This window comes from Cetorhinus maximus, chromosome 3, assembly GCF_964194155.1.
Source record: "Cetorhinus maximus chromosome 3, sCetMax3.hap1.1, whole genome shotgun sequence".
NCBI lineage: Eukaryota > Metazoa > Chordata > Chondrichthyes > Lamniformes > Cetorhinidae > Cetorhinus > Cetorhinus maximus.
The window spans coordinates 71,590,742-71,616,165 of record NC_135881.1 but is presented as its reverse complement, the minus strand read 5'-3'; the positions used below and the strand labels follow the sequence as shown (position 1 = coordinate 71,616,165).

Genomic DNA, 25,424 nt, shown 5'->3' with positions numbered 1-25,424 from the left:
GGCCAGTAAATGGCCAGAGGGCTGGTTTGCTGTTCAATTAAGGATGGCAGACAGACTCTCTAAGCTCATGGCATGTCAGTGGCCCTCCAGCTTGAAAGCAGCAACAGAATGACACGGAGGGCGCTTCAAAACGCTCCAATTTTTTCAAACTTTAAATGAAAAATGGCCTTTACAGCCCGACCACCACTGTGGGAATATACCCAAGCAGCTAAACTGTTCCCACTGCCTCCAGGAACTTGGAAAACCTCAGTATGCTTTAAATTGGGTCAGTTGGCTACCTGCCGCTTGTGGATGTGATGCGGAATGGAGCCAAGTAATCCACCCACTGTCCAGGGGCAAGAATTTGCCTGCCCGTTCACCCTCGTTCCTGACCTGCCGGGGGCAAAAGATCCAACCTCTAGGATTCACTTGGATGTTTGCGGATAGTGATGTCTATCCAGAGTAGTTCATTTGGTAGCTTTCTGTCTCCCACAGACAATATCAACTTCTTTTCCTGTCCAAGTGTCATTGAAATAGATGTTTACACCATATCCTTTCACTCTTGTTCTCCATTAATATGGTAATTCGTACTAAATTATATTACCAAATTAATTACATCACAGAAAGTGCTGGAAGAACTCAGGTTTGGCAGCATCTGTGAAGAGAGAAACAAGAGTTACCATTTTGAGTCCAATATGGGACATAGATTCAAGATAAGTGGCAGAAGGTGTAGGGGGGACATGAGGAAGAACTTTTTAACGCAGAGGGTAGTGGGCGTCTGGAATTCGCTGCCCAAGTTGGTGGTAGAGGCAGAAACTTTAAACTCCTTTAAAAAGTACCTGGATCTGCACCTTAAGTGCTGTAAACTGCAGGGCTATGGGCCGGGTGCAGGAAGGTGGGATTAGAAAGGGCACCTGGGTGTCCTCGGGCTGGCATGGACAAGATGGGCCGAATGGCCTCCTTCTGTGCTGTAACTTTTCTATGGTTCCATGGTTCTATGGCTCTTCTTCGGAACTCTACGGAAGCTGCCAGACCCACTGAGTTTTTCCAGCGCTTTCTGTTTTTCTTCTCAGATCTCCAGCATCTGCAATATTTTGCTTTTAATTAAATCACTGTTGGGCCTCACTTTAAGTTCTAAACCCTTTTTTGTTGGATTCATAAAATCCCTTATTGTCTTCCCTCTTTATTGCTCACAATTTTTATGTTGCCTAATCATTTTCCATGTCTTTGCTGCATCAGATTAACACAGAATACGCTGTGAAAGTGGAAAATGGAAATGAGATGAATTTATCATGGGACAAGGGAAAAGAATTACTGATGGAAGGTGTTCCCTTGAGTTTGGGTCTAAAGTGGATGGTTGGGACAAATTAGATAGAGTTGTACTTTACAGCTGGCAGCATTGACATGAGAGAACATGATGCTGCTACCCAATTGTATCTTCACCTTAGAGAAAACAAAACTCACTTTCAAAGTTAAGGAAAATAAATACATTTTACTGAACTACTGTAAACTAAATATTCAGTGGAAAACTGTGGGTCACAGAATTGTGTGCAAATAACTTATTGATTCTGCTGGACTTGAGTTCTTGGTTCTTCCTAATTCTTAGAAAAAAATCTGCATTTTGTAGTTTACTGTTGCATAATCATCCTTGTCTGGTGCAGAATTAAAGCTGCAGCAGTTGGAACCACTCCCATGACAGATGTGCTTCACTCTCAGCCCTCAAATCCACTCTAATTTGCTGTAGTTTCCATTTTATAATGAGTGAGCATGAAATCTAAAAGGGACAAAGAGTTGAATTGAATGTCTTTAGATTCTTGTGTCCATGCTGCAATATTTTTGTGCTGTATACCCTGTAAAATACTCCTCTATATCCATTTGCAAGAGCCAGTGATAGCCAACAGGGCATGCAAAAGTTGCATTATTAGATGTATTATATATATAAAGGGTGAAATTTTCCTTGCCCATTGGCGGTGGGTATGTTTGGCAGTGTGAGCAAACAATATGGCGAGAAGGCCAAAAATCAGTTTCACAATGCCGTGAAACCAGTTTACAATCATCCGCTTTGCCCATCATTGGAGGTCGGGAACTTCATTGTAATACATCTGTGTATCATTATAAGCCCAGCTGTTGGAATCGTCCCCCCCACATTGGACCATCTAAGCACGACAGAGTGTTTCACAACTGTACATGAGCAATGTGTATCTGGCGAGCTGATGTTGAGGTTTGTTTGCCTACCTTGCTTCGGGCAGCACTTGTGGTCATCACTGCCAGCCTTCACAGACAGCACCACATCACTTTTAGGGAGGCTCACCAGCAGGTCTCTACCTACCAGACCAGCTGTAAGGTGGGGGTGGCTTTTCAATGGCTGCAGGGCTAAGGCTTGCTTGGGAAGAGGGAGAAGTGGCTTCAGGCAGGGGAAGAGGCTGCAGGGTGAGGGATATACTGGGGAAAGGGGGTATCCCAGGCTGTGTGTGGGGCACAGTTGATCTATGCAAGTGGCCTCAAGATGGTGAGGGCTGAGGAGGCAGTCTCCAGAGGAGATGAGGCCAGATGGAGATGTGAGGGTATGTGTGAGAGAGTGATGTCCTTTGAGCTGGCAGTGAGTGAGATGCCAGTGAATGTGTGATGGCCTTGTGAGTGTGTGTGTTTAGAGCGATAAGATGGTTGCCTTACCCTGGTGACATCAATGAGATCATTCATTCTCTTTCTGCATTGGATGGCCAACCTCGTCTGTGCAGCATTGGCACTGATCACCACTGTCATCGCCTACCAAGCCGGAGTGGCGATTGCTGGACCTCCCGCGGCCAGAGTGGGGGTGGAGGACATCATGGCGGGCCTCCACGGTGTCCAAAATGCAATCCAGGGATCCTGCTGAATCAGGGGGCTGTAGATTTCTTGCCTTTTGGGGCCATGTCTTGGGCAGCAGTCCTGGGCTGGAAGCACTGAGAGCCTGCTCTTTAAATATGGCACCCGGCATGAGGAAGCGGTGAGGTGACAGCGTGGTAGGCAAATGAGAGCCTGCCCGCCATTGAAACGGTGTGTTTCCCAGGAATGCATGATTAATGAGGCGGGATTGGGATGAAACGGCATGAAATGCCACCACTGCGGCTGGCAGGTAAAATGTTCTTTTTCATGCCCATTACCACACATTGTGCAAATCTGGGACAATTCCGCCCAAACTCTTTTTGATTTTCAAAGCTCTGAAGGTTGTTTTAATGTGTAAGTTGAAGGATTGATTTGTTTTTACTTGTTTGCAATAGAATAGCATTATGTTGGAGCATGTCATTTATGTCATCTGTGTATTGGGATTATACATGACTTGTGATTTTTCCTCCTACCAACAAAATAAAGGTTTGCCAAATAATTTTCCTGAACACCATGGCCCTTTACGTGCTGCATTCAGCACTACATTAGTTGCATTGATTTTCAAGTGGCTATCTGAGCCAGTTCTTTGTTTTGAATAAAGCCAGTTGCTGCCTTGCAGCTTTATTTATTTCTGCCTTGGAAGTATTGTTATGCTTTGGCAGGTGATAATTGCCAGGCTAACCAAGTCCCAAAGAGAAAATTGGTCAAGCTATCACAATGATTTACAATTTGTGTGTTTATTACAAGAAGGTATGTGTACTGAAGCCAGAAGTAAAGATCCCACTACCACTTTTGGAGATTTTAAATATTAAATTCAAACATTTATTAACAAAAGAAAAGAAAACGTAAACACACAAGATTACAGTTACACGGTTAAATTTAGTCTTACAACGTTCCCCAAAAGGTTCCTACTTAGCTAGACTCACAAATAAACTTCCGTTTCCAGGCAACAGTGCGTATAGATTCTTAATCTATAAAACATCCAATAATATTACTGTAAGGCACCTACTGTTGCTACAGGGGAGTTATCTCACAGGGCTTCTTTCTCCCTCTCACTTGACAATGGAAATCCAAGGCTTGTAACAAAACCTTGCTTTCTGGAACAACCAGACACTTCTCTGGGGTGGCGAGAGGCTGTTTGCTTTACAGGTCTGTCTGCGCACAGCATATACTTCAAGATCCCACATGGCCACACACCATGCAGCCTTCAATCTTTTCTTAAACATGTTTTTTCCTCTATCATCTTTAAACCAATTGTTCTTACCTTTCTTGGTAAGTTACCTTTCCCAGAATATAAAAATCTTTCATGTTGTCTTTATCCACTAATTTTGGGAAATCTAAACTTAATAAGCTTGCTTTATTCATTTATGATCTTTTCCAGTTGTAAAACTTTCTTTTTTCTCTCTTTGAAATTCAACAGCTAAAAATTCAACTCCTCATTTATCTCCTAATGTAAGTTCCTATTCATGTTTTATTTACTAGTATCCCATCTTAGATTGTCCATTACCACTTCAAAATGCCTGCTTTTACACCTAACCCTTTGATGATTTAAATATTGTAACCTGGCTGTCTTCAGTTTAATTAAATCAGTCACACACACACCAACATACACACTGCCCCCACAGACCTGCTTCACAGTATCGACAGTAAAATTGGAAAAAATGATATCTTCTTTACAGAATGGTTTAATTTTCTGCCATGGCATACTCTTGGTTGAGTAAAAATGGTAATTGTCTAAATCTTTACTGTACTTTTGTTCATCCCAGTTGAATGAGAATAAACATGCAGCAGGCTTTGCTCACAAAATCCATTAAGTGAATGATATAGAATACATCCATGTTTATCTTGGGGAAATTGGATAAATAGCAACGTGAATTTGTTGAATTCATTGATAATTTTTATGATTAATTGATAATTTTCTGAATTGCTCACTCTGGAAATACCGATTAACCCATGCCAATAAGGCAAATTAGCAAAGCAATTTAACACATTCTGCAAATGGTTTGGTATGTTCTAGTTTTTTGCTCAAAGAAAAATTTTCCATAACTTACTGTCTGAAGCAACCTGAAATGTGGCACAAGGTATATTTTTAAGATCTGTGCGAATATTCAACTTTTTTTAGCCTACATTGAAGAAGACTCAAAGAGCAAGACGACAAACAAAAATTGTAAGAAACCCATTGCACCAGTTATTAAATACTTAAGGAGAGTTGTGTCACCTATCATCCTCTCTCTCCCTTTCTTTGTTCAGGTAACATGCCCTAAGAGGGCATTGGCGACCATGGAGTTACATGCGTTGGTTCATGGTTATGCTTAGCAAGGTACTGCAGTAGTTTGCCATTACCTCCTGCTGGTTCTGGCGGACCAGGAGACAGACTCTCTGCTCTTACTGCCTGCCATAGGCATAGTGGAAGGATTTGCAGGCTGATAAACAACCATTTTGGCCATGTTGTGAATGCACCTTCCTTGGCCTGGAGTGGGTCTGGAATCCAGAGCTTCTGCCTCAGAGGCAGGGACGCCACAAGACATTCTACCATCTTTCATTAGCTGAAAGAAATAAAATGATTTAAATCAAGAATGTCTACCTAGTACAATGTGAATAATGTCTGCGTTTCTCAGTTAAATCCAACATAATCCACACTCGAGCATGCACAACTTGTACTTTACTGTTGAGGTTTACGGCATTATCTAAATGGTGCCAATGAAGCTTTGTGCAATTTACTGAGAGGTAACCAGCATGTTTTGTTCACCACATCACAAATGACATCTATTTTATTTTGTGACCCTGTGCTGTTATGCAGTGCACACTGTCACAGTATGTTATCCCAATGCTATTTAATGATAAAAATGACAGCAGCTGTTGGTTATATTTTTATGACAGTAGAATTTTTTTCAGCGTTTAATTCAATATGAATGAAAATAACATTCTTTGTTTGATTGGGCAGTATGCAGGTGACAATTAGTTTTGCTCTCAATATGTAACTCTGGATGTGTGCAGTGCAAATTGCTGGAATAGGCAGTCTACAGGTATCATCACAAATGGGTACCGATCATAGTTATTTCTCAGTCTTTAGCTTGTCCACAAAACCTTTATTCAACTTTCAGAAAATTGTGGAGCTCAATTTCTGATCATGCAGTGTCTTTTTCATTGAAGTGGGGGGGGCGAAATATCACAAAGTTATTTTGTAATTCGGATGCTATGAAATATTTAAGATTCTGCAGCACTGTTCACTCAGGAAGAAGGGGATTGGGACAACAACCTTTGTCGATGTGTAATTTGTTTAAAGAAGTAACCTGTAATTGTAACGTTTTTGAGATTATGTAGCCTTCTAATTTTCAATGTTTCCTTCCTCTCTGGCCTTTTGGGTTCTCCTTCAAGCAAGGGGCTAAAGCAACTATTTATGCTGCTGTTCTTCCACTCACTCTTAGAACTCCTCGTGATTGGTGTCTCTGATTTTCTTTTCCTCAATGTTGAGAATTACCCAACCTCCACTTTATAATGCCCCGCAGTGATCCTATTGAGATCATGCATTGAATTGAATGAAGAATCAAGCCTCCATCTCATCATTCTCATTGTGCAGCGTCGCTTCGCTAAACCAATTATATTTGACATATTAAGGAGAAAAATAAACTGCCTACCTTTGTTGTTTACAAGATTGGTTGTTGCCACCCTTGTCAGTATCTTGTGGTCTCACAGTACAGCAGTTCCATCTGTTTGCTCCTTCCACCTATTCTCCAAACAATAGGAGCAGAGGTTTGCATGTGTTATCAAAGATCCTGCACATAAACATTTGTATTTATAGAACTTTTTCCTCTTTGCAGGATGGCACCAGACAACGAAGGGAGAGAAAGAAAACAGTCTCCTTCAGCAGCATGCCAACAGAAAAGAAGATCAGCAGTGCCAGTGATTGCATCAATTCAATGATTGAAGGCTCTGAACTTAAAAAAATTCGCTCAAATTCCAGAGTCTATCACCGCTATTTTCTTTTGGATGCAGACATGCAATCCCTTAGGTGGGATCCATCAAAGAAAGAATTGGATAAAGCAAAAATTGATATAACATCAATCAAAGAGGTTCGAACAGGAAAAAATACAGAAATGTTTCGCACCAACGCTATTTATGATCACATTTCAGAAGATAGTGCATTTTCAATAATTTATGGAGAAAACTATGAGTCATTGGACCTTGTAGCTAATTCTGCAGATGTAGCAAATATTTGGGTTACAGGCTTACGGTACCTGATCTCCTATGGGAAGCACACACTAGATATGATAGCGAGTGGTCACAATAACATGCGGGCATCATGGCTTTCAAGTGTTTTTGCTGATGCTGATACAAAAGATGTAGGGCATATATCATTTAGCAAAGCTGTACAGCTTATTAAGAACCTGAATTCTGGACTGAAAAATACCAAAATTGAATTGAAATTCAAAGAATTGCACAAAGCAAATGAAAAAGTAGGAACTGATGTTATCAAAGAGGAACTTATAGAAGTTTATCATGAGCTTTGCACGAGGCCAGAAATATATTTTTTGTTAGTTCAATTTTCAAGCAATAAAGAATTTCTAGATTCCAAGGACTTGATGATGTTTTTGGAGGCAGAGCAAGGAATGCCACACGTTACAGAACAAGTGAGCATGAACATTATTCAGAAGTATGAGCCATCAGAAGAAGGACAGGAAAATGGTTGGCTTTCCTTAGATGGTTTTACCAAGTACCTCATCTCACCTGAATGCCATATATTTGATCCAGAGCACAAGAAAGTTTGTCAGGACATGACTCAACCAGTGTCTCATTATTACATTAATGCATCACACAACACCTACTTGATTGAGGATCAGTTCCGAGGTCCTTCAGATATCACAGGATATATTCGTGCTCTGAAAATGGGGTGCCGAAGTATTGAAGTGGATGCATGGGATGGTACTGACAATGAACCAGTCATTTATACAGGCCACACTATGACATCAAAGATAGCCTTCTGCAGTGTCATTGATGTAATTAATAAATATGCATTTGTTGCATCGGAATACCCTTTGATTTTATGTTTGGAAAACCACTGCTCATTAAAACAGCAGAAGTTAATGATCCGACATATGAAAGAAACCTTTGGAGACAAACTGTACACAAAGCTCCCAAGCGTTGATGACTGTTACCTACCCTCCCCTGCAGTCCTTAAGTACAAAATTTTGTTGAAGGCAAAAAAACTACCAGAAATTTGCGCAGGCTCTGCAGGTGATATTACGGATGAAGATGAAGGTGCAGAGATGGCAAAAAAGGCGGCAGGTGAGAATGCAGACCAGCAGAATGTAATTCCAAACAGAAAATTTAAGCTTTGCAAAGAACTCTCAGACATGGTGACTCTTTGTAAATCTGTACTGTTTAAAGACTTTACGGACTCACTTCAAAATCAGAAATTTTGGGAATTTTGTTCATTCAATGAAGTAACTGCCGGTAAACTTGCCAACGAGTACCCAAAGGACTTTGTCAATTACAATAAGCGTTTCCTTGCCAGAATATATCCAAATCCAATGAGGATAGATTCAAGCAACATGAATCCCCAGGACTTTTGGAAATGTGGCTGCCAAGTAGTGGCAATGAATTATCAGACACCTGGTTTAATGATGGACCTTAATATTGGTTGGTTCCGTCAAAATGGGAATTGTGGATACGTGCTCCGTCCTGCCATCATGAGAGAAGAAGTCTCCTATTTTAGTGCCAACACTAAGGATTCAGTGCCAGGTGTTTCTCCCCAACTACTCCACATCAAAATTATTAGTGGCCAAAACTTTCCAAAACCCAAAGGCTCAGGTTCTAAAGGTGATGTAGTAGATCCCTATGTGTATGTTGAGATCCATGGAATACCTGCAGACTGTGCAGAACAAAGAACTAAAACGGTTAACCAAAATGGAGAGAACCCCATTTTTGATGAGAGTTTTGAATTCCAGATTAACCTCCCTGAGCTGGCAATGGTACGATTTGTGGTTCTCGATGACGATTATATTGGAGATGAGTTTATTGCTCAGTATACAATTCCTTTTGAATGCTTGCAACCTGGATACAGACATGTGCCGCTTCAGTCACTGACAGGTGAAAATCTACCATATGCCTCATTATTTGTACATGTGGCAATTACTAACCGGAGAGGTGGAGGGAAACCTCACAAACGTGGCCTTTCTGTGAGAAAAGCTAAAAAGTCAAGAGAGTATGCTGGCATGAGAACAATCTTGATAAAGTCTGTAGATGAAATATTCAAGACTGTTGTCCAGCAATTGCGGGAAGCAGCTGATCTTCGAGAAAATATGCAGGTATGGTTGCATAAATATGGTTTGTTTACTCTCATGCAATGTAATAAGAATTAGGATAAATGTTTTCTATTGGTTAATTTTACGGCATGATAGAAATGGGATGTAAATAACAACAACTTGTATTTATACAGCACCTTTAACATAGTAAAACATCCCAAAGGGCTTCACCAAGAGTATTATCAAGCAAAATTTGACACTGAGCCACATGAGGAGATGTTAAGGCAGATAACCAAAGCTTGTTAAATAGGTTTTCAGGAGCATTGAAAACAAGGATGAAAACTTTAAAACTGAGGAGTTGCATAACTGGGACCCAATGTAGAAGAGGGGTGATTGTAGTAATGGGACTTGGTTAGATTGAGGACACAGGCAATAACGTTTTGGATGACCTCAAGTTCTTGGTGAGTAGAACATGGGAGGCCAGCCATTGGAATAACTAAGTCTTGAGGTAACAAAGGCAAGGATGAAGGTTTCAGCAGCAGATGAGCTGAGGCAGGGGAAGAGTCGGGTGATGTTTTGGTGGTGGAAATAGATGGAGATATGTGATCAGAAACTCATTTTGGGATCAAAAATGACAATGAAGATTGTGAACAGTTTGGTTCAACCTCAGACATTTGCCATGGAGAGGGATAGAGTCAGCATCTAGAGCAGTCTTCCCAATATTTAATTGGAGAAAATTTCTGCTCATCAAATATTGGAAGTTGGGTAAGCTGTCTTGACAGCTTAGAGACTGTAGAGGGATTGAGAGATGGTAGGAATGAGGTGTCGTCGGTGCACATATCGAAAATTATGTTCTGCTTTTAGATAATGAGAGGTAACTTGTAGATGAGAAATAGGATGGGGCCAAGGATAAATCCTTGGGGAAACACTAGTAACAATGGAGTGAGATGAGAAGCTATTGCAGGTGATGAAAATGGAACCAGGTGGACGTAGTCGCACCCACCTGGATGACATTGGAGAAGGATGGTGCGCTCAGGTATGTCAAAGACTGCAGACAGGTTGAGAAGATGGAGGAAGGATAGTTAACCTTGGTCACAGTCACATAGGATGCCATTTGTGACTTTGATATGAGCTGTTTTGGTACCGTGGAAGGGATAGAAACTTGATTGTAGGAATTCAAACATGGAGTTACAGGAAAGACGGGCATAGTTGGGAGACAATGGCATGTTCAAGGACGTTGAAGTGGAAAGGGAGATAGGGAGTGGGGTGGGAGTTTGCAGGGATGGTGGAGCCAAGTGCTTTTTTGAAATGAGGGGGGATCAGAGCAGATTTCAAGGAAAAGGAAACAATAACTGAGAAAGGCGATCCGTGAACAATGTCAATCCAGGAACCAATGGGAAGGACTTATTTCACATGCACAGCAGATCTAAAAATGCTTCTTGAGCTATTTGCTATCACATACAAGCTTCTTGCATGAGGCTGCTACAATTTCAAGTTTCTTGGTCCCAATGTTATAATAGGTTCAGCTGGGAGATGGATTGTCCTGTTTGTGAGTGCTGCACCCTTCAGGCTGACCATGCTGTGAAGTCATTATAGGGTGGTGATTCAGGATAGAGTTAAAAGTCATATATACCTTAATTTTATAACCATGTTATCTCTGATAGCGTCCACTGTCACTGTCTTTTTTTATGCAGAAATTATTCTGAATGCTCTGAAGAGTTTAACAAGTATAAATTTAAGTATGCTAAGAATTCTGCAGTTTGGTTTCCATGATCAAAATTGACATAATCTGATAATAATGCATTACCATTGATGATCTGCTATTAAAATATATTTTTAATATCCATATAATTTAAAAATTATTTGTAGCAACTGCTATCTGTTTACTTATTTGTGTATCTAAACAATCTCAGAAAATACTGAAAATACATAGCAGGACTGTCAGCATTTTTAAATGGAAAAGCAAGGTTAATGTTTTGAAAGTAACCATTTGTCAGAGTTCCTTCAAAGTTTCCCTTTAAAAGGATAATATAGATAACAAGATGTGTTTATTTTTCTCAAATCATTACTCGCAAATGGGCACTGTTGTTATGAATGATTAATCAACTGATTGATTAGAATATTTATTCAAAAGTTTGACAATAAAGAATTTCAGGCAATCTGCTTGATATCTTCTGTACAATTAGGCAGGTTTACTTAAACTTTGCCCAAAAACCCAATAAAGAAACAATAAAACTCATCCATATGTTTCATCTAGTGCAATAGTGTATTCCGTATAACATGAACTTCTGTCACTACATTTTTGAGAAATTCTCTTTTAAGTGAAACTAGTAACCAAAAAGTAATTCTGTTTTCTACTGGAGAACTGGCATTTGCTATATATCATATTCACCAACAACAGAGTTAAAGGTTGAAACATCTTGGCAAAATAATAAAGAAATCTCCATTATACCTCTCAGTATGAGATCCAGTGCAATCAAATTCCAACCCACCAACTTCTTATGTTATCCATTGCTCTGCATCTATTTCAATTAACTGGCTAATTTTGAGAACATATTAACATAAACATAGAACTTAATATTAAATCTGGTCATATTGTACTTCTTTAGAGATAAGTAGGATATTGGTGAGGGTCTCTTCCTTTGCTGGATGCAGCAAGGGATAGCTGGGATCCAGTGCCAATTGTTGGAAATAGCTCAGAAGCCACCCTTTTGCCCACACTTATTCTAATAATGTTGTGCTGCATATTGAAATTTATGCAGCTGTGGTCCTCCAGAAATAATCGGTGACTTGCAAGACATCTGTTTCCTGTAGTAAAACTGCCTCTTATTGGGGAAAAAGAAATTGAGATTCCTAATGCAGACTGTATAGTTGGAAGCTACTGATGTATCTAAAACAAGAAGTTAATTGTCGTTAAAACAAAACTAGTACTGGAATATTGCTATGTCCTTTTAGAATTTCAAGTAAAGACTGATATGCGATTTGGATTGCAGTTTCTCAGAAATGCCCCAAAATTTCATCCGTAATAAATTACTTTGAAATACAGTTACTATTTTTTATGTAAGCAAACATAACAATCATCTAGTGTAGAGCAAGATCCCATAAACAACAGAGATTAATGATTATTTAAACTGTTAATGATAACGGTTAAAAAAGATATTGATAGGACACTGAGAAAACTCCTTATTGTTTTCATATATCTGCATGATAGCTTTAATATTTGATGAGGTGAATACCAGTTCTACAAACAACGGCAGCAAGTGTTTGACAACAAAGACCTCCACAAGTCAACAGAAGTCCTAGTTGTCATCACCACGCTCCTGTACTGCAGTGTGCATCAGCAACACATAAGAGCACCAGAGAAATTTCATCAGCATCCCTGCCTAATCCTGTGGATTCAATAGGAGGACCATCAAACAAACACTGGTGCCCTTCTTGAATGCAGCTCCACAAATATTCAGGCAAAACTCCTGCAAAATCAACTTTGATGGACTGGACACCATGTCCAGATGGCCAAAAAGCTCTCCCCACCAGGTCCTGTTTTCCCAACTCTTAAATAGTCACCGTTCCAGGGGAAGACAAAGAAAACGCTTTAAAGACACTCAGAAGCTCTCCTTGAAGTAGACCGCAATGACATTAATGACTGGGAGGAGCTTACTACCTGTCATTCAGATGGCGACAACTTATCCATCAAGCTGCATCATGCTTCAAATTACAGTGTCTTATTGATAAGACAGAGCGCTGGCAAAGAGGGAAAGAAAAGGAAGCAAATCCTGCATTCTAGATACCACAGCCTCATGGGACGTCCTGCCATACATGCCCAAAGATCTGCGGGTCAAGAATCAGACTGTTCAGTCACATGAAGACTCAGGCAGAAGCCCGCGACCCTGAGTAAATGTCATCCTCAAATCAAGGGACAGCTGACGATAGCTATCTTTAATATTCATCTGAACCACCAGAACAAGTTTAATGACTCATCTCCAACAATGCATCTGTCCCTCAGTAGTCCTTTTTGACTTATTGATTTATTTGATAATTGTGTGACTGATTTCAATGACACCTTCAAAGGAGGACAGGACAGTGAATGTAAGGACATAAGAAATAGGAGCAGAAGTGGGCCATTTGGCCCTTTGAGCCTGCTCTGCCATTCAATAAGATCATGGCTGATCTGACTGTGGTCGCAAGTCCACTTCCTGCCTGCCCCCCCATAACCCTTGACTCGCTTGTAGATCAAAAATCTGTCTAACTCAACCCTGAACATATTCAATGACCAAGCCTCCACTACTCTCTGGGGTAGAGAATTCAAAAGATTAAACGACCTTCGGAGAGAAGAAATTCATCCTCATCTCTGTCTTAAATGGGAGATCCCTTATTTTAAAACTGTGTTCCCTAGTTCCAGATCCCCCAAAAGGTGAAACATTCTCTCAGTGTCTTGTTAGGTTTTGGGTAGCAACCCAGTTGAGTAGCAAAACGATTTTCTCTTTTCATTAAATGCACTGTCAATGGTACTTGCTTGGTAGTGCACTAAAAGAAATAATAAATAGAAATAAGACTGATTTGATCTCTCACACACTAATAAACTCCATCTTATCTATGATTTTCAAATAAAAATCTCCTCAATCTAAGAGATGCAGGTGCTAGAACCCTTTTTGGTGCCATTGAGCCCAAAACAGCTATGGCAGGACCCATAATAACCTCAGATTAATAAATCATTAGAATCCAGACATGTCAGCTGGAAATTTCACTCCAATCAATCAATCACTTCTTAAAAAAGAGCTCCATACATTTTCAGATAAGGTTGACATACTTATATTCCCTAACAAATTATCTCTCAGTCTCTGGCCTTGATGGCTTATACATTCCCAACTTCTGTGAGAAAGTGTTGTTTCACATATGCTTAAATGGATTTAATTAATAATTAAATGGATTCAATTAATTTCTAGCTTACCATAGTTTAATCGGATCACTGACTCCGTTCTAAACATACATTCAAAGTACCATAGATCGCGGCATATGAGTTGACATTTGAAGCTTCAAAAAATCCTTCTAAAAACGGGGGTCGACTTGTATGCTGAGTATAAAATGTGAACCACCAGAGTTAGTGCAGGAGGACCCATTTCTGTTCGTCATGTGTGGTTGCCATGCGTGCTCTGCTCTGTGTGGGTGTATCTTAAACTTCTGTGCATCTTCTTGGCAGCATTGCCCGTATTGCCTGCTTGATCCCATGCACCAACTTAAAGGCTAGTATAACTCTAAACATGTAACTCTGAGCTGAAAAATTGAGGTCAATCCTAATGCGAGTATAGCCCTAAACATACATTTATTAGCTAAAAAATGGGTGTTGACTTACATGCCAAGTATAGACCTAAACAGGTGCTGAATAATTGTCTTATATGTCGAGTCGATTTATACGCCGCGATCTATGGTAATTCTTGGGGCATTTTGATAGTGAGCGCTCCTTCTATGTTGCAAACTTCTGTGGTTCTATAGGCCATGAGGAGAGAGCAGGCCAGTGGGATTAGGTTTGGAATGTTACAGCAAAGAAGTTCAACAAGCACAGCAGTGTGAATTGTCTCCTACTGTGCTGTAAACTGTACTGATCCTATGGTTTTATTCATACATTAGGGCATTACGTGGAAGCTAGATCTTGTCCTCATCCTAAATCCATACTTGCTCTCAGGGACGTTCTGCCACTGATCCCTGGCTGATTGATTTTCTTTTTTACCCTCTTTAGTCCAAGGGAATCAATGCCAATTGTTGTGACCTTACTGCTGATCTAACTGAAATGGGTTAACTCAACACACAACAAGGCTCCTTGGGTTATCCTCATTTTTAATGCGCATTACCAATTGCCACATCGGGGACCAATGCATTTAAGTTAATATAATTTTCTCAAGTTAACTTTATTTCATGTTTCCTTGGAGAGATTTTTTGTTTCTATTCAGCATCTTGCACTGATTAATTGTTTTTTTCAAATGCAGCTTAAGCATAAGAACAAAGTACTGCAGATGCTGGAAATAAAAGCCGAAAATGCTGGAAATGCTCAGCAGGTCTGGCAGCATTGGGGGTGAGAGAAACAAAGTGAGCGTTTCAGGTCGATGACCCTTCATCAGAACCTTGTCAGACAAAGCCTATGGGCTGCCTGCATCTCCTCCATGAAGTGTTGTACTTTGGCGAAACTTAAATATTGTGCCATCATATCTTACTAAACCCTTTCTGGTTTTATTGTCAATTTATTCCATTGATATGGTAATTTCTGAATTTTCTCTTTAGTGCTGTGTTTGGGCTAACATGGTGTAATATTTTAGGCAACTCATCAGCTTGGACCTAGGGGCTTTCTTCTGGCACTAAGTTTCACTTTGCAAATTCCTAACATTAATATATTCAATGTGTTTCTGGATCTATTTCTTTTAATTGGAGTAACACTCTGCTATAGCTTATAATATTTTCCACCTGATCTTACCACAGTGCTGGTGTTTGCAAGCAACTTGTTTGAGGCAGTGATATCAAAGAAGCTCATATATTTTGGAATGTAATGCAAACAGGAAGGGAATGTTTGGAAATAGAGGTAATGCAAGGAAAAACACTTGGAAAACATGCAGAAGGAAGACCAGAGATAGCATGGATGGATAATATCAGAATATGGCCTGGCCTGTCCATGGAACAGGCAGTGAGGGCAGTGAAGAAAGAGAGGGTTGCCAACCCTCAGAATGAGGACAGATGAAAGACAAGACAGGTCTTACCACAGAGTAAGAAAGGGTTCTATTCATCATCATTATTCCACTTGCAATTTTTAAAAATTCATTGATGGGATGTGCGCTTCGCTGGCTGGGCCAGCATTTATTGCCCATTCCTAGTTGCCCTTCAGAAGGTGGCAGCGAGCTGCCTTATTGAATCGCTGCAGTGCCTGTGGTGTAGGTACACCCACAGTGCTGTTAGGAAGGGAGTTCCAGGATTTTGACTCAGCAACAGTGAAGCAACGGCGATATATTCTCAAGTCAAGATGGTGAATTACGTGGAGGGGACCTTCCAGGTGGTGGTGTTCCCATCCATCTGCTGCCCTTGTCCTTCTAGATGGAAGTGGTCGTGGGTTTGGAAGGTGCTGTCTAAAGAGCCTTGGTGAATTCCTGCAGTGCATCTTGTAGATGGTACACACTGCTGCTACTGTGTGTCGGTGTGGAGGGAGTGAATGTTTGTGGATGTGCTGCCAATCAAGCAGGCTGCTTTGTCCTGGATGGTGCCAAGCTTCTTGAGTGCTATGGGAGCTGCACTCATCCAAGCAAGTGGGGAGTATTCCATCACACTCCTGACTTGTGCCTTGTAGATGGTGGACAGGCTTTGGGGAGTTTGGGAGGTGAGTTATTCGTTGCAGGATTCCTAGCCTCTGACCTGCTCTTGTAGCCACAGTATTTATATGGGTAGTCCAGTTCCGTTTCTGGTCAATGGTAACCCCCAGGATGTTGATAATGGAGGATTTAGTGATGGTGATGCTGTTGAACATCAAGGGAATATGATAAAAGCAAAATACTGCAGATGCTGAAAATCTGAAACAAACACAAAAAATGCTGGAAAAACTCAGCAGGTCTAACAGCATCTGTGGAGAGAAAAAAACAGTTAACATTTCGAGTCCGTATGCTCTGAAGAAGAGTCATACGAACTTGAAATGCTAACTTTTTTTTCCTCTCCACAAATGCTGTTAGACCTACTGAGTTTTTCCAGCATTTTCTGTTTATGATCAAAGGAATATGGTTGGATTCTCTCTTGTTGGAGATGGTCATTGCCTGATACTTGTGTGGCAGGAATGTTACTTGTCACTTGTCAGCCAAGCCCAGGTCTTGCTGCATTTGGACATGGACTGCTTCAGTATCTGAGGAGTTGTGAATGGTGCTGAACATTGTGCAATCATCAGCAAACATTCCCACTTCTGACCTTATGATGGAAGGAAGGTCATTGATGAAGCAGCTGAAGTTGGTTGGGCCGAGGACACTACCCTGAGCAACTCCTGCAGCGATGCCCTGGAGCTGAAATGACTGACCTCCAACAACCACAATCATCTTTCTTTATGCTAGGTATGACTCCAACCAGCGGAGAGTTTTCCCTCTGATCCCCATTGACTCCAGTTTTGCTAGAATGCCATATTCGGTCAAATGCTGCCTTGATGTCAAGGGCAGTCACTCTCAACTCACCTCAGGAATTCAGCTCTTTTGTCCATGTTTGAACCAAGGCTATAATGAAGTTGGGAGCTGAATGGTCCTGGCGGAAGCCAAACCGGGCAACAGTGAGCAGGTTATTGCTAAGCAAGTGCCGCTCGATAGCACTGTTGATGACCCCTTCCATCACTTTACTGATGATCGAGAGTAGACTGCTGGGGCGGTAATTGGCTGGGTTGGATTTGTCCTGCTTTTTGTGTACAGGACATACCTGGGCAATTTTCCACATAGCCAGATAGATGCCAGTGTTGTAGTTGTACTGGAACAGCTTGGCTAGGGGTGCGGCAAGTGCTAGAGTACAAGTCTTCAGTACCATTTCTGGAATATTGTCAGAGCCCATAGCCTTTGCAGTATCCAGTGCCTTCTGCAGTTTCTTGATATCACGTGGAGTGAATCAAATTGGCTGAAGACTGGCATCTGTAATGCAGGGGACCTCTGGAGGAGGCTGAGATGGATCATCCACTAGGCACTTCTGGCTGAAGATTATAAATTGTAGATTGAACCAAATTATTATTTGAAAACAAAGCATGGACAGTAGGTATTCAGCTGTTTATACCATTGGCAGATAAAAGGCAAACTTTGCCAAATGTTAACAGCACTGTAACTTTTAATTCAGCAGCTTGCAAACAATAATTCAAACTATGAATGGAATTTAACACAGTTACAGTGATACATAGGAGAAATTAATGCAGACCACCATTTAAGATTTGTTTATTTTCAAAGATAATACAATGGTGCTGCATACTAGAGAACCAACAATCAGCACCATAGATTGGAGGGCAATCAACCTGTTTGGCCACGTTATAAATGCACCATCTGTGGCCATTAAGTCCGGAAGTGGGACTTGAAGCTAGAGGTAGGGACACTATCGCTGCGCAACAAGACCTCCTCCTGTGTGGCACCTAACCGTGCAAAAAAAAAGTGGTATGTTAGTTAGTGTCCCACAATATGTTTGGGTGATGTTACTGTCTTGGTGAATAATTAATTGGTTGTGCAAGCTGTGAGTTGTGGGCATAAGTGTGCGAGGTTAAGCCTTTGATTTTTAAGGTTGAGTACTGATTGATTGAGATTGTTGGATGATGAGGGTGTAGACAATTGAGCAGTGGATGAAGCTAGGGATGCAATTGGTAGGATCTGCCATAAACTCACTCACCTGAACCACTCATGTAAGATTGTTAAAATTTATTCTGCACTGCATCAGTGTTCTGCACTGTCCTCCACTGCTACTTGCTCCCACTTCCTGAACACATGTCTAGACACCCTCCTGCTCCCCTGCAGATACAAGGTTTATCTCCATCTTTTCTACCAAGATCTGCAGTGCATTCTCTGAAAATCTTAGTGCTCACCCTCTTGCATGCTTAGCCATTTCGCAAAGCCCAGATTGCATTTTGGAAAACTCGCACCGTTTCTTGCAGACTAGCTTTAAGTAGCGCCAGCCACTCACGATATTGGAATCCCTGCTAATGTATGCAGCCCATGAAAAATACAAGTACCACAGAAATCATGACAAAGGGCGGGCAACATCAATTTAATGTGATGCCTGCAACACAATGAATGATCATGGCCTAATTGAGTACTATGATCCCTATGCTGAGTTTTGGGGTTAGCAAATTTCTCCCCATATGTGGTTTAATCCTAAATCCATTTTACCTCAATATTATCCAATGAGTTAATTTATTTAATATCATCTATATTTACCTATCTTTACAATACAAAGTCTTCAGCCATGAAATTCATCCTTCTCCGGTGACATCACTATCATTGAAGGGGAAAGACAGGATTTGCAAGAACAGAGTTTAAATCAGTTCTGTCTACAAACCTTTCCTTATGTTTTTACATTATTTTAATAAAGAACAATCTATATTCTCAGGTGAAAATTCTGGGTCTGATAGGGTTTTGCTGCCTATTCATTTTAATGAATGAAAATTGCATGCCAAGGAGTATAAAAACGGAAATTTCAGTCCAAAGTATTTATCTTATTAATCACGGAGGCAATTATTGATAAAATCATTCTTACGAAAAATATCTTTTAAAATGTAGCTAAAATTAGTAGTTATCAAACCTGTGAGATAGAAGACGGCCAAAGTGACACGTTGTTGGAAGGATTTCGATTTATCAGCTTGACATCCGAATTACTTTTTTTTTTAGAAAGTGGAATAAAGAATGCAATTCAAAGTAATTTGTCAAAAAATATCAGCAATAAAAGCCAGCATAGATTTATAAGTGGGAGATTGTGTTGTAAATTGATTATTTTTAATTTGACGATTGGCCCCATTAATAACTCAGTCCGTCAAGCAGATACAGGACATGGTTTAAAATTAAAGTGATTGTGCTGAACTCATCCATAATTGTCGTCCATGATATAAATAATGATTAGTGCCCCTGTACAAAATTGAGATTCTTTATTCATTTTAATATTTATGCTTGGTCTGCTTTGGTGGGTAAAGAACTATTATCTCTCCTATATTGGGTTGTCTCAAGCAAGACTAGTTTTGTTAAACCATATGGGCTTTAACCCTGTTGTACCTTAGTTCAGAATTCTGTTAGTGTAATATAGACATTGTACTGTCCCATTTCTGTTTATTTGTAAAATTGCTCTATTTTTAATGTTTAATTTCTTCTGCCTGTTATTTTCATAGTTACACTAAATGCCAAAACGTCTTGCCAAAACAGTTAATCATGCTAGACTCTGCCAGCTTTTGTTTTTGAGTGGCCTACTATGAAGTACACGAGGACAGCCCAGGCTGACTCATGCCTAGAGTTTCCCTACCTTTTTCTGGGAATGTACCTAACGTTCACTCAGCATCTGTCTTCATGACTTTGCTGAGATTAGCAACTAATAGGCCTAGGTTTTCCACTTGGTTTTATTTAATACTGTTGGAAAACCTACACTGGTGAGTGAGGAAACATAAGTAATTACCTGAGTCTTACTGCTGTATGGCACAGTTCATTGAAGCAGAAACACAGTGGTCTCATTGTCTTCCTTCATTGAAAATCCTTGAAGACATTTGTACTTTTTTGTTCATTTGACTGGCTTTAATACATTTGTCCCCAGATACATGTTTTCTACTGATTATTATTCCTTTTTAAACATGGTGTATGCACTTGAGTATGGCTGCAGTCCAAGTTAATTCCAATTTATCTATTACAACGTCAGGATAATCCCCTAAAAATGCATTACACTCGAGCCACTTGATGCAATCTGTTAAATGTTTATCAATTATGTTTAATGATATGCAGGTGGAGGGCATTAATGGTGTTTCACTTGAGCACATATAAAGAAACACTTATTGAAACTGTGGTGTGGTTATGTTAAGGGTTGAAATACTTCTAGTGTCTCACTCTGTACATAAATGTAAGACTGAGTAAAGATTGGCTCCAGTACTATCCTTTGCTGACAGGCTTTCCAGAGTAGAACATACTCATCCCAGTATTCGCAGCAATTGTTTCTCGGGTCCATGATAAAATATATTATGGCTTTGAAAAGGTGGAGTAAGAAAGGATGAATTTGCATTTATATAAAAATAAGAACTTAAATTTCTGCAGTGTTTTTCATGACCTCCCAAAGGACATCTCAATGTTCTTTATATGTAATTTTGAAGTGAAGTCACTATTATAATGTAGGAAAATGTGGCAGCCAGTTTGCACATGACAATCTCCCACAGACAGCAATGAGGTAATGATGAGAAATAGTTTTCACTAATGTCAGTTGAAAGATAAATATTGACATCTAAGACTGAATATCAGATAGGTAGTCTGAAAGCATGGAGGAAGAGGAGATGTCAAGGGTGGTGATGGAGAGGTGAAGTTAGGGGTCATCAACATACTCACTGATACAAGCAGGGAAGAGAAGAGAAACCATTTGTGTATTGTTGAGCAGGGGAGCTATTGGGTCATGTTTATTATTCTTCTTCCCCCAACCCTCTCAGCTCATGAAGTGCTGAGGTCAATTTTCATGCTCAGCCCTATGGAACTGCATCAGCTCATTCAACGTAGACCTGCCATCTTCCTAATCTGTTTGATTCAGTACAATACAAAGCAGCAAAAAGGTAACTCTGGGAACAACAGGCAAGTCAGCCTGACCTCAATTCTAGGAAATGTACTTAAGGACATTCTGAAGGAAAATGGGTAAGCATGGAACTAGAAAAAGGAGCCAACCTGCCTTTATGTGAGAGAGATCATGAGGTGGTGACAAATTTCGTGGACGGATGCAGTTTATTTAGATTTCAGCAAAGCTTTTGACAAAAGATTACATGGGTGGAGTACTTTTGAAATAGACTGAAAATTGGCTGAAACACAAAGCACATGGTGGTTATATGAGAAGTTGGATTAGTATGGGAGGAGATCTCCAGTAGGGTTCCTCAGGGAGTAGTGTAGGGATTGTCATTGTTTATAATGTATGTGAATAACCTGGTGGTGAAAAGGGAAATAGATTCCTTGCGGGGAGCGAGGGGGTTGGTGGGGGGGGCGCTCGGTGGTGCAGGTTGGGAATAACCTTGACTTTGGTCAATAGTGCAAACCAGTCAATAACAAATTGGCAACCCATTTTACACTTCCACCTCTCACTATCCACCTCCTATGTTTGTATAGGAACAGGTTGACCCAATACAGAGGGATCTGGATAGACTGGGGAGTCGGGTTGGCAAGTGCCAGATTTCATTTAATGTGGACGAAGCAAAGTCATGAGATTGGGAACAGTGCCAATAAAGGTTAATTGGCAAAATTCCACCAGACAAAAAAAGAGGAATTGGGATACATTCTGCAGATTAAGTATCTTTGAAATCAGCACAATGTAAGGCAGTAGTAGAAAAAAATGCAAATAAGGTCTTAGGCTATGTAAGCAGTCGTGTAAGACATTGATCTCGGCCAGTGATTGATTTCATACCGAGCACTGGTGAGGTGTGTTGGATTATTCTGATTACCATATTATGAAAAATGCATGCAGGTACTGGAGAGGTGCAAAAAAAGGGGAACTAAATTGATAGCTAGGATTCGACACCTGAGTTGTAAGGAGAAGCTATAGCATCTAAGATAGCTCACAGTGAAGATGTAAAAATTCAGGAGGGACCTTTAGAAGTATTCAAAGTTCTAAAAGGCATAGACAAAATAAACATCAAAATGTTCAGCATTGTCATTGATGCTACTACATGAGGATATAGCCTTCAACTTAGAGGATGAAAATACAGTTTATATTTAACTCACCAGAGATTGGTGAATCAATAGAATGGACTGTCAAGATATGCAGTTGGAGCTGATTTTATCTAACTCTCTCTGTCCTGAATTTGTTGATAAGTGCCTGGAGAAAAATCAGTAGGATGGCCGGTATCGTGTGATATGATATTTCTTGGATATTGGGATCAACCAGATGGACCACAATGATCTTTTCTGATCCTTTTGCAACATGATATTAACATTAATATGGGGAGAACTGAATTTTCAGGCCTCCCAAGGGCAGGAAAGGAGATGGGGATTGGGGCCAAAAATACCAGTGCTGGCTAACATAATTTTCAGGATGCTGTTCCCGGTACAAGCAATGTTCATCAGGGTGGGCCAGGAATCCTCCCAAGAACTGGAATCACACCCCTATTGTGCAATGCAAAGGAAGTTGTACCTGGTCCAACCACGATGGACCTGCTGTCCTCAGTCGGTCCCCACTGGAATCCCCAGTCTTACCCAACCTGAACAAGATTGTCAAGGGATCATTCCCACAGATCTCCGGGTGCAGTCTCTGAGGCCAAGTGCCCATTCACCAGCCATGTTGTGAATCTGGCCTTGTGTCCGGTGGGAGTCTGGGAAGTTTTATTTTAAAGAGGCCCTGCCATTAAGATCACCAAGGCCCCCATACCCTTAATCTGTTCAGGTACACTGGCCTGTACCAGGCTACAGCAACCCATTCCACTGCGACCCCCTTCCACCCAAGAAAACTTGAGGCTAAAAGCTCATGAGGACATGAGCACCACCACAAAATTAATTAATGAAAATAATCAAATTGTTAATGAAATACACTGTAACCTCGCCAGTCCAGAATTCTTGGAACCAAGTCATTTCTGGATTTCAGTGTCTTCTGGATTTTAGATTGACATTACAATGTCTAACCACAAGTTTTGAACAGAAAAACCCATATATATATATAAATATTTACCCAAAGTATACAACAGTGATGAACATTATACAGTACTAAAAGGAAGCTGTGGGTTGCTTAGTTCAAAGGATTTCCAGACGTGTTTCTAAACAATAGATTTCCTGACCAGAGAGGTTACAGTCTATAAAGGATTGAAGTTATTTACCTGGACTCTTTAAATCGCCAATCACCACATCTGCTTCCCTAGTAAACCTGTGTGCTCATTTCAAATGGTTATTCCTCAAACTTAACATGCAACATGCTAAATATGGTAAATGACATGCAGGATATTCTTACCACTAAAAATCAATTTGTTAATGAAGCACCAACTTAATTGTAGCAGGTACTTAATACCATCTCTCCCCTTCCCCACACCCTCCCCAACCACCAAACAATGGTTATAGAGTGGGTGGAGTTATGGTAGAAGTGAACTAATGGCCATTTGTCTTCAGTGGCTACCAATAAAAGCTGCCAGAAGAGGCAGCTGGCAGCAGGAAATGCAGGCTGACTGATCTATGACATGATAATGGCTAATAAGTACTTTGTGGTTGAATGTGACATTTGACTTGGTTTCTATAGCAACCCAGAGGATAATTTACAATCTATCTTTCTAGGAATCACCTAAATTGTCTTTTCCAATGATCTCTTCTCCAATGATAGAAAGAAATATTGAGTGGTTCCTAGAAACAGGCACCCATTCTGCAACACTCCAACGGTAAATTGAAATTATCCCCAAAATCTTAATTGTGTGCATCACTAAGAAAGTAAAGAATGATTCTTTCCAGCGGGTGGGATATTTCACATCTGTATAGAATGAACAAATCAGAAACAGAAACTCAAATGGAACAAAAACAAAAAATGCTGGAAAAACTCAGCAGGCCTGACAGCATCTGTGGAGAGAAAGACAGAGTTAACGTTTCGAGTCCGTATGATTCTTCTTCAGCTCTGAAGAAGAGTCATATGGACTCGAAACGTTAAATCTGGGCAGAATTTTTCTGCCGGCGAGCTGGGTGCGGGGCCCGATTGCCGACGTGAAAATGACACAGGATGACGTCGGGCAGAACCCCCGACGTCACCCCGCCCCATTTAAATATTCAGGAAGGCGGGGGCACAGCGCAATCAGCTGTCCGCCCGCCGACCGGTCAGTGGCCAATTGTGACAGGATAATTAAGCCAATTAAAGGGCCCTGCCCGTCCAACCTTAAGGTTGGCGGGCAGGCCAGGAGCCCCAGCAGGCTTCTAAAAAACCATGAAACCTCATCTACCGGCAGGATGAGGTTTCATGTCTGTTTTTAAAAACTTTAATAAAGTTTATGTGATATTTATTAACATGTCCCATCTCGTGTGACATTGTCACATGAGGGGGACATGTTAATAATTTTTTTATTTTTCTATTTTTGAAGTTTATAAAACTTTCAGCGCTCTCCCTGAGACAGCACTTGGTCTCAGGGAGATGTGCGCTCTGTCGTGCGCATGCGCAAAAGAGCGCACTCTGACAGTTGGGGAATCCACACCCCCCCGCACAGGAAGCGCATAGTGTTGGGCGGCCCTTAATTGGCCCACCCACTCAAAATGGCGGCAGGACCTGTTTTAGCGGCGGCGATCGGCTGCCCGCCCACCGCCGAGCCGGTGGGGCCCGCCCGCCCATCAAGGGCAAAATTCTGCCCTCTCTTTCTTTCCACAGATGCTGTCAGACCTGCTGAGTTTTTCCAGTAATTTTTGTTTTTGCTTCAGATTTCCAGCATCCGCAGCATTTTGTCTTTATCCTTGTATTTAACTTAAATGGAGATTGATATCACCAGATCCCCACCCAAATTATTCAACCCTTAATCCCCCGGTCTTTTAATCAAGCCCAAAGTGCTCTTCAGCCCCATTTTATGTGAGAATTTCATTTTAATTTGAAAATGACTGTTAACTGCATTTTAACGCCTGGTTCAGCAATTTTTCTCATGGTGACCACCTTGTCAATATAAAATAGATCATGAAGGCAAGGCACTTTCTGGTC

General features: G+C 40.7%; 1 protein-coding gene across 3 annotated transcripts in view; it reads left to right on the top strand.

Moving 5' to 3' along the window:
• Nucleotides 1-25,424, top strand: part of plcl2 (phospholipase C like 2) — a 315,017-nt gene that overhangs the window by 171,007 nt on the left and 118,586 nt on the right. For 2 of the 3 annotated variants that reach the window (XM_078538540.1, XM_078538539.1), the window contains one exon: nucleotides 6,666-9,152. In XM_078538540.1, the coding sequence (XP_078394666.1) occupies nucleotides 6,666-9,152 (2,487 nt within the window). Of the gene's footprint in view, nucleotides 1-6,665; nucleotides 9,153-15,070; nucleotides 15,167-25,424 lie in introns of those variants that run through there. The other variant, XM_078538541.1, reaches the window with a different exon arrangement.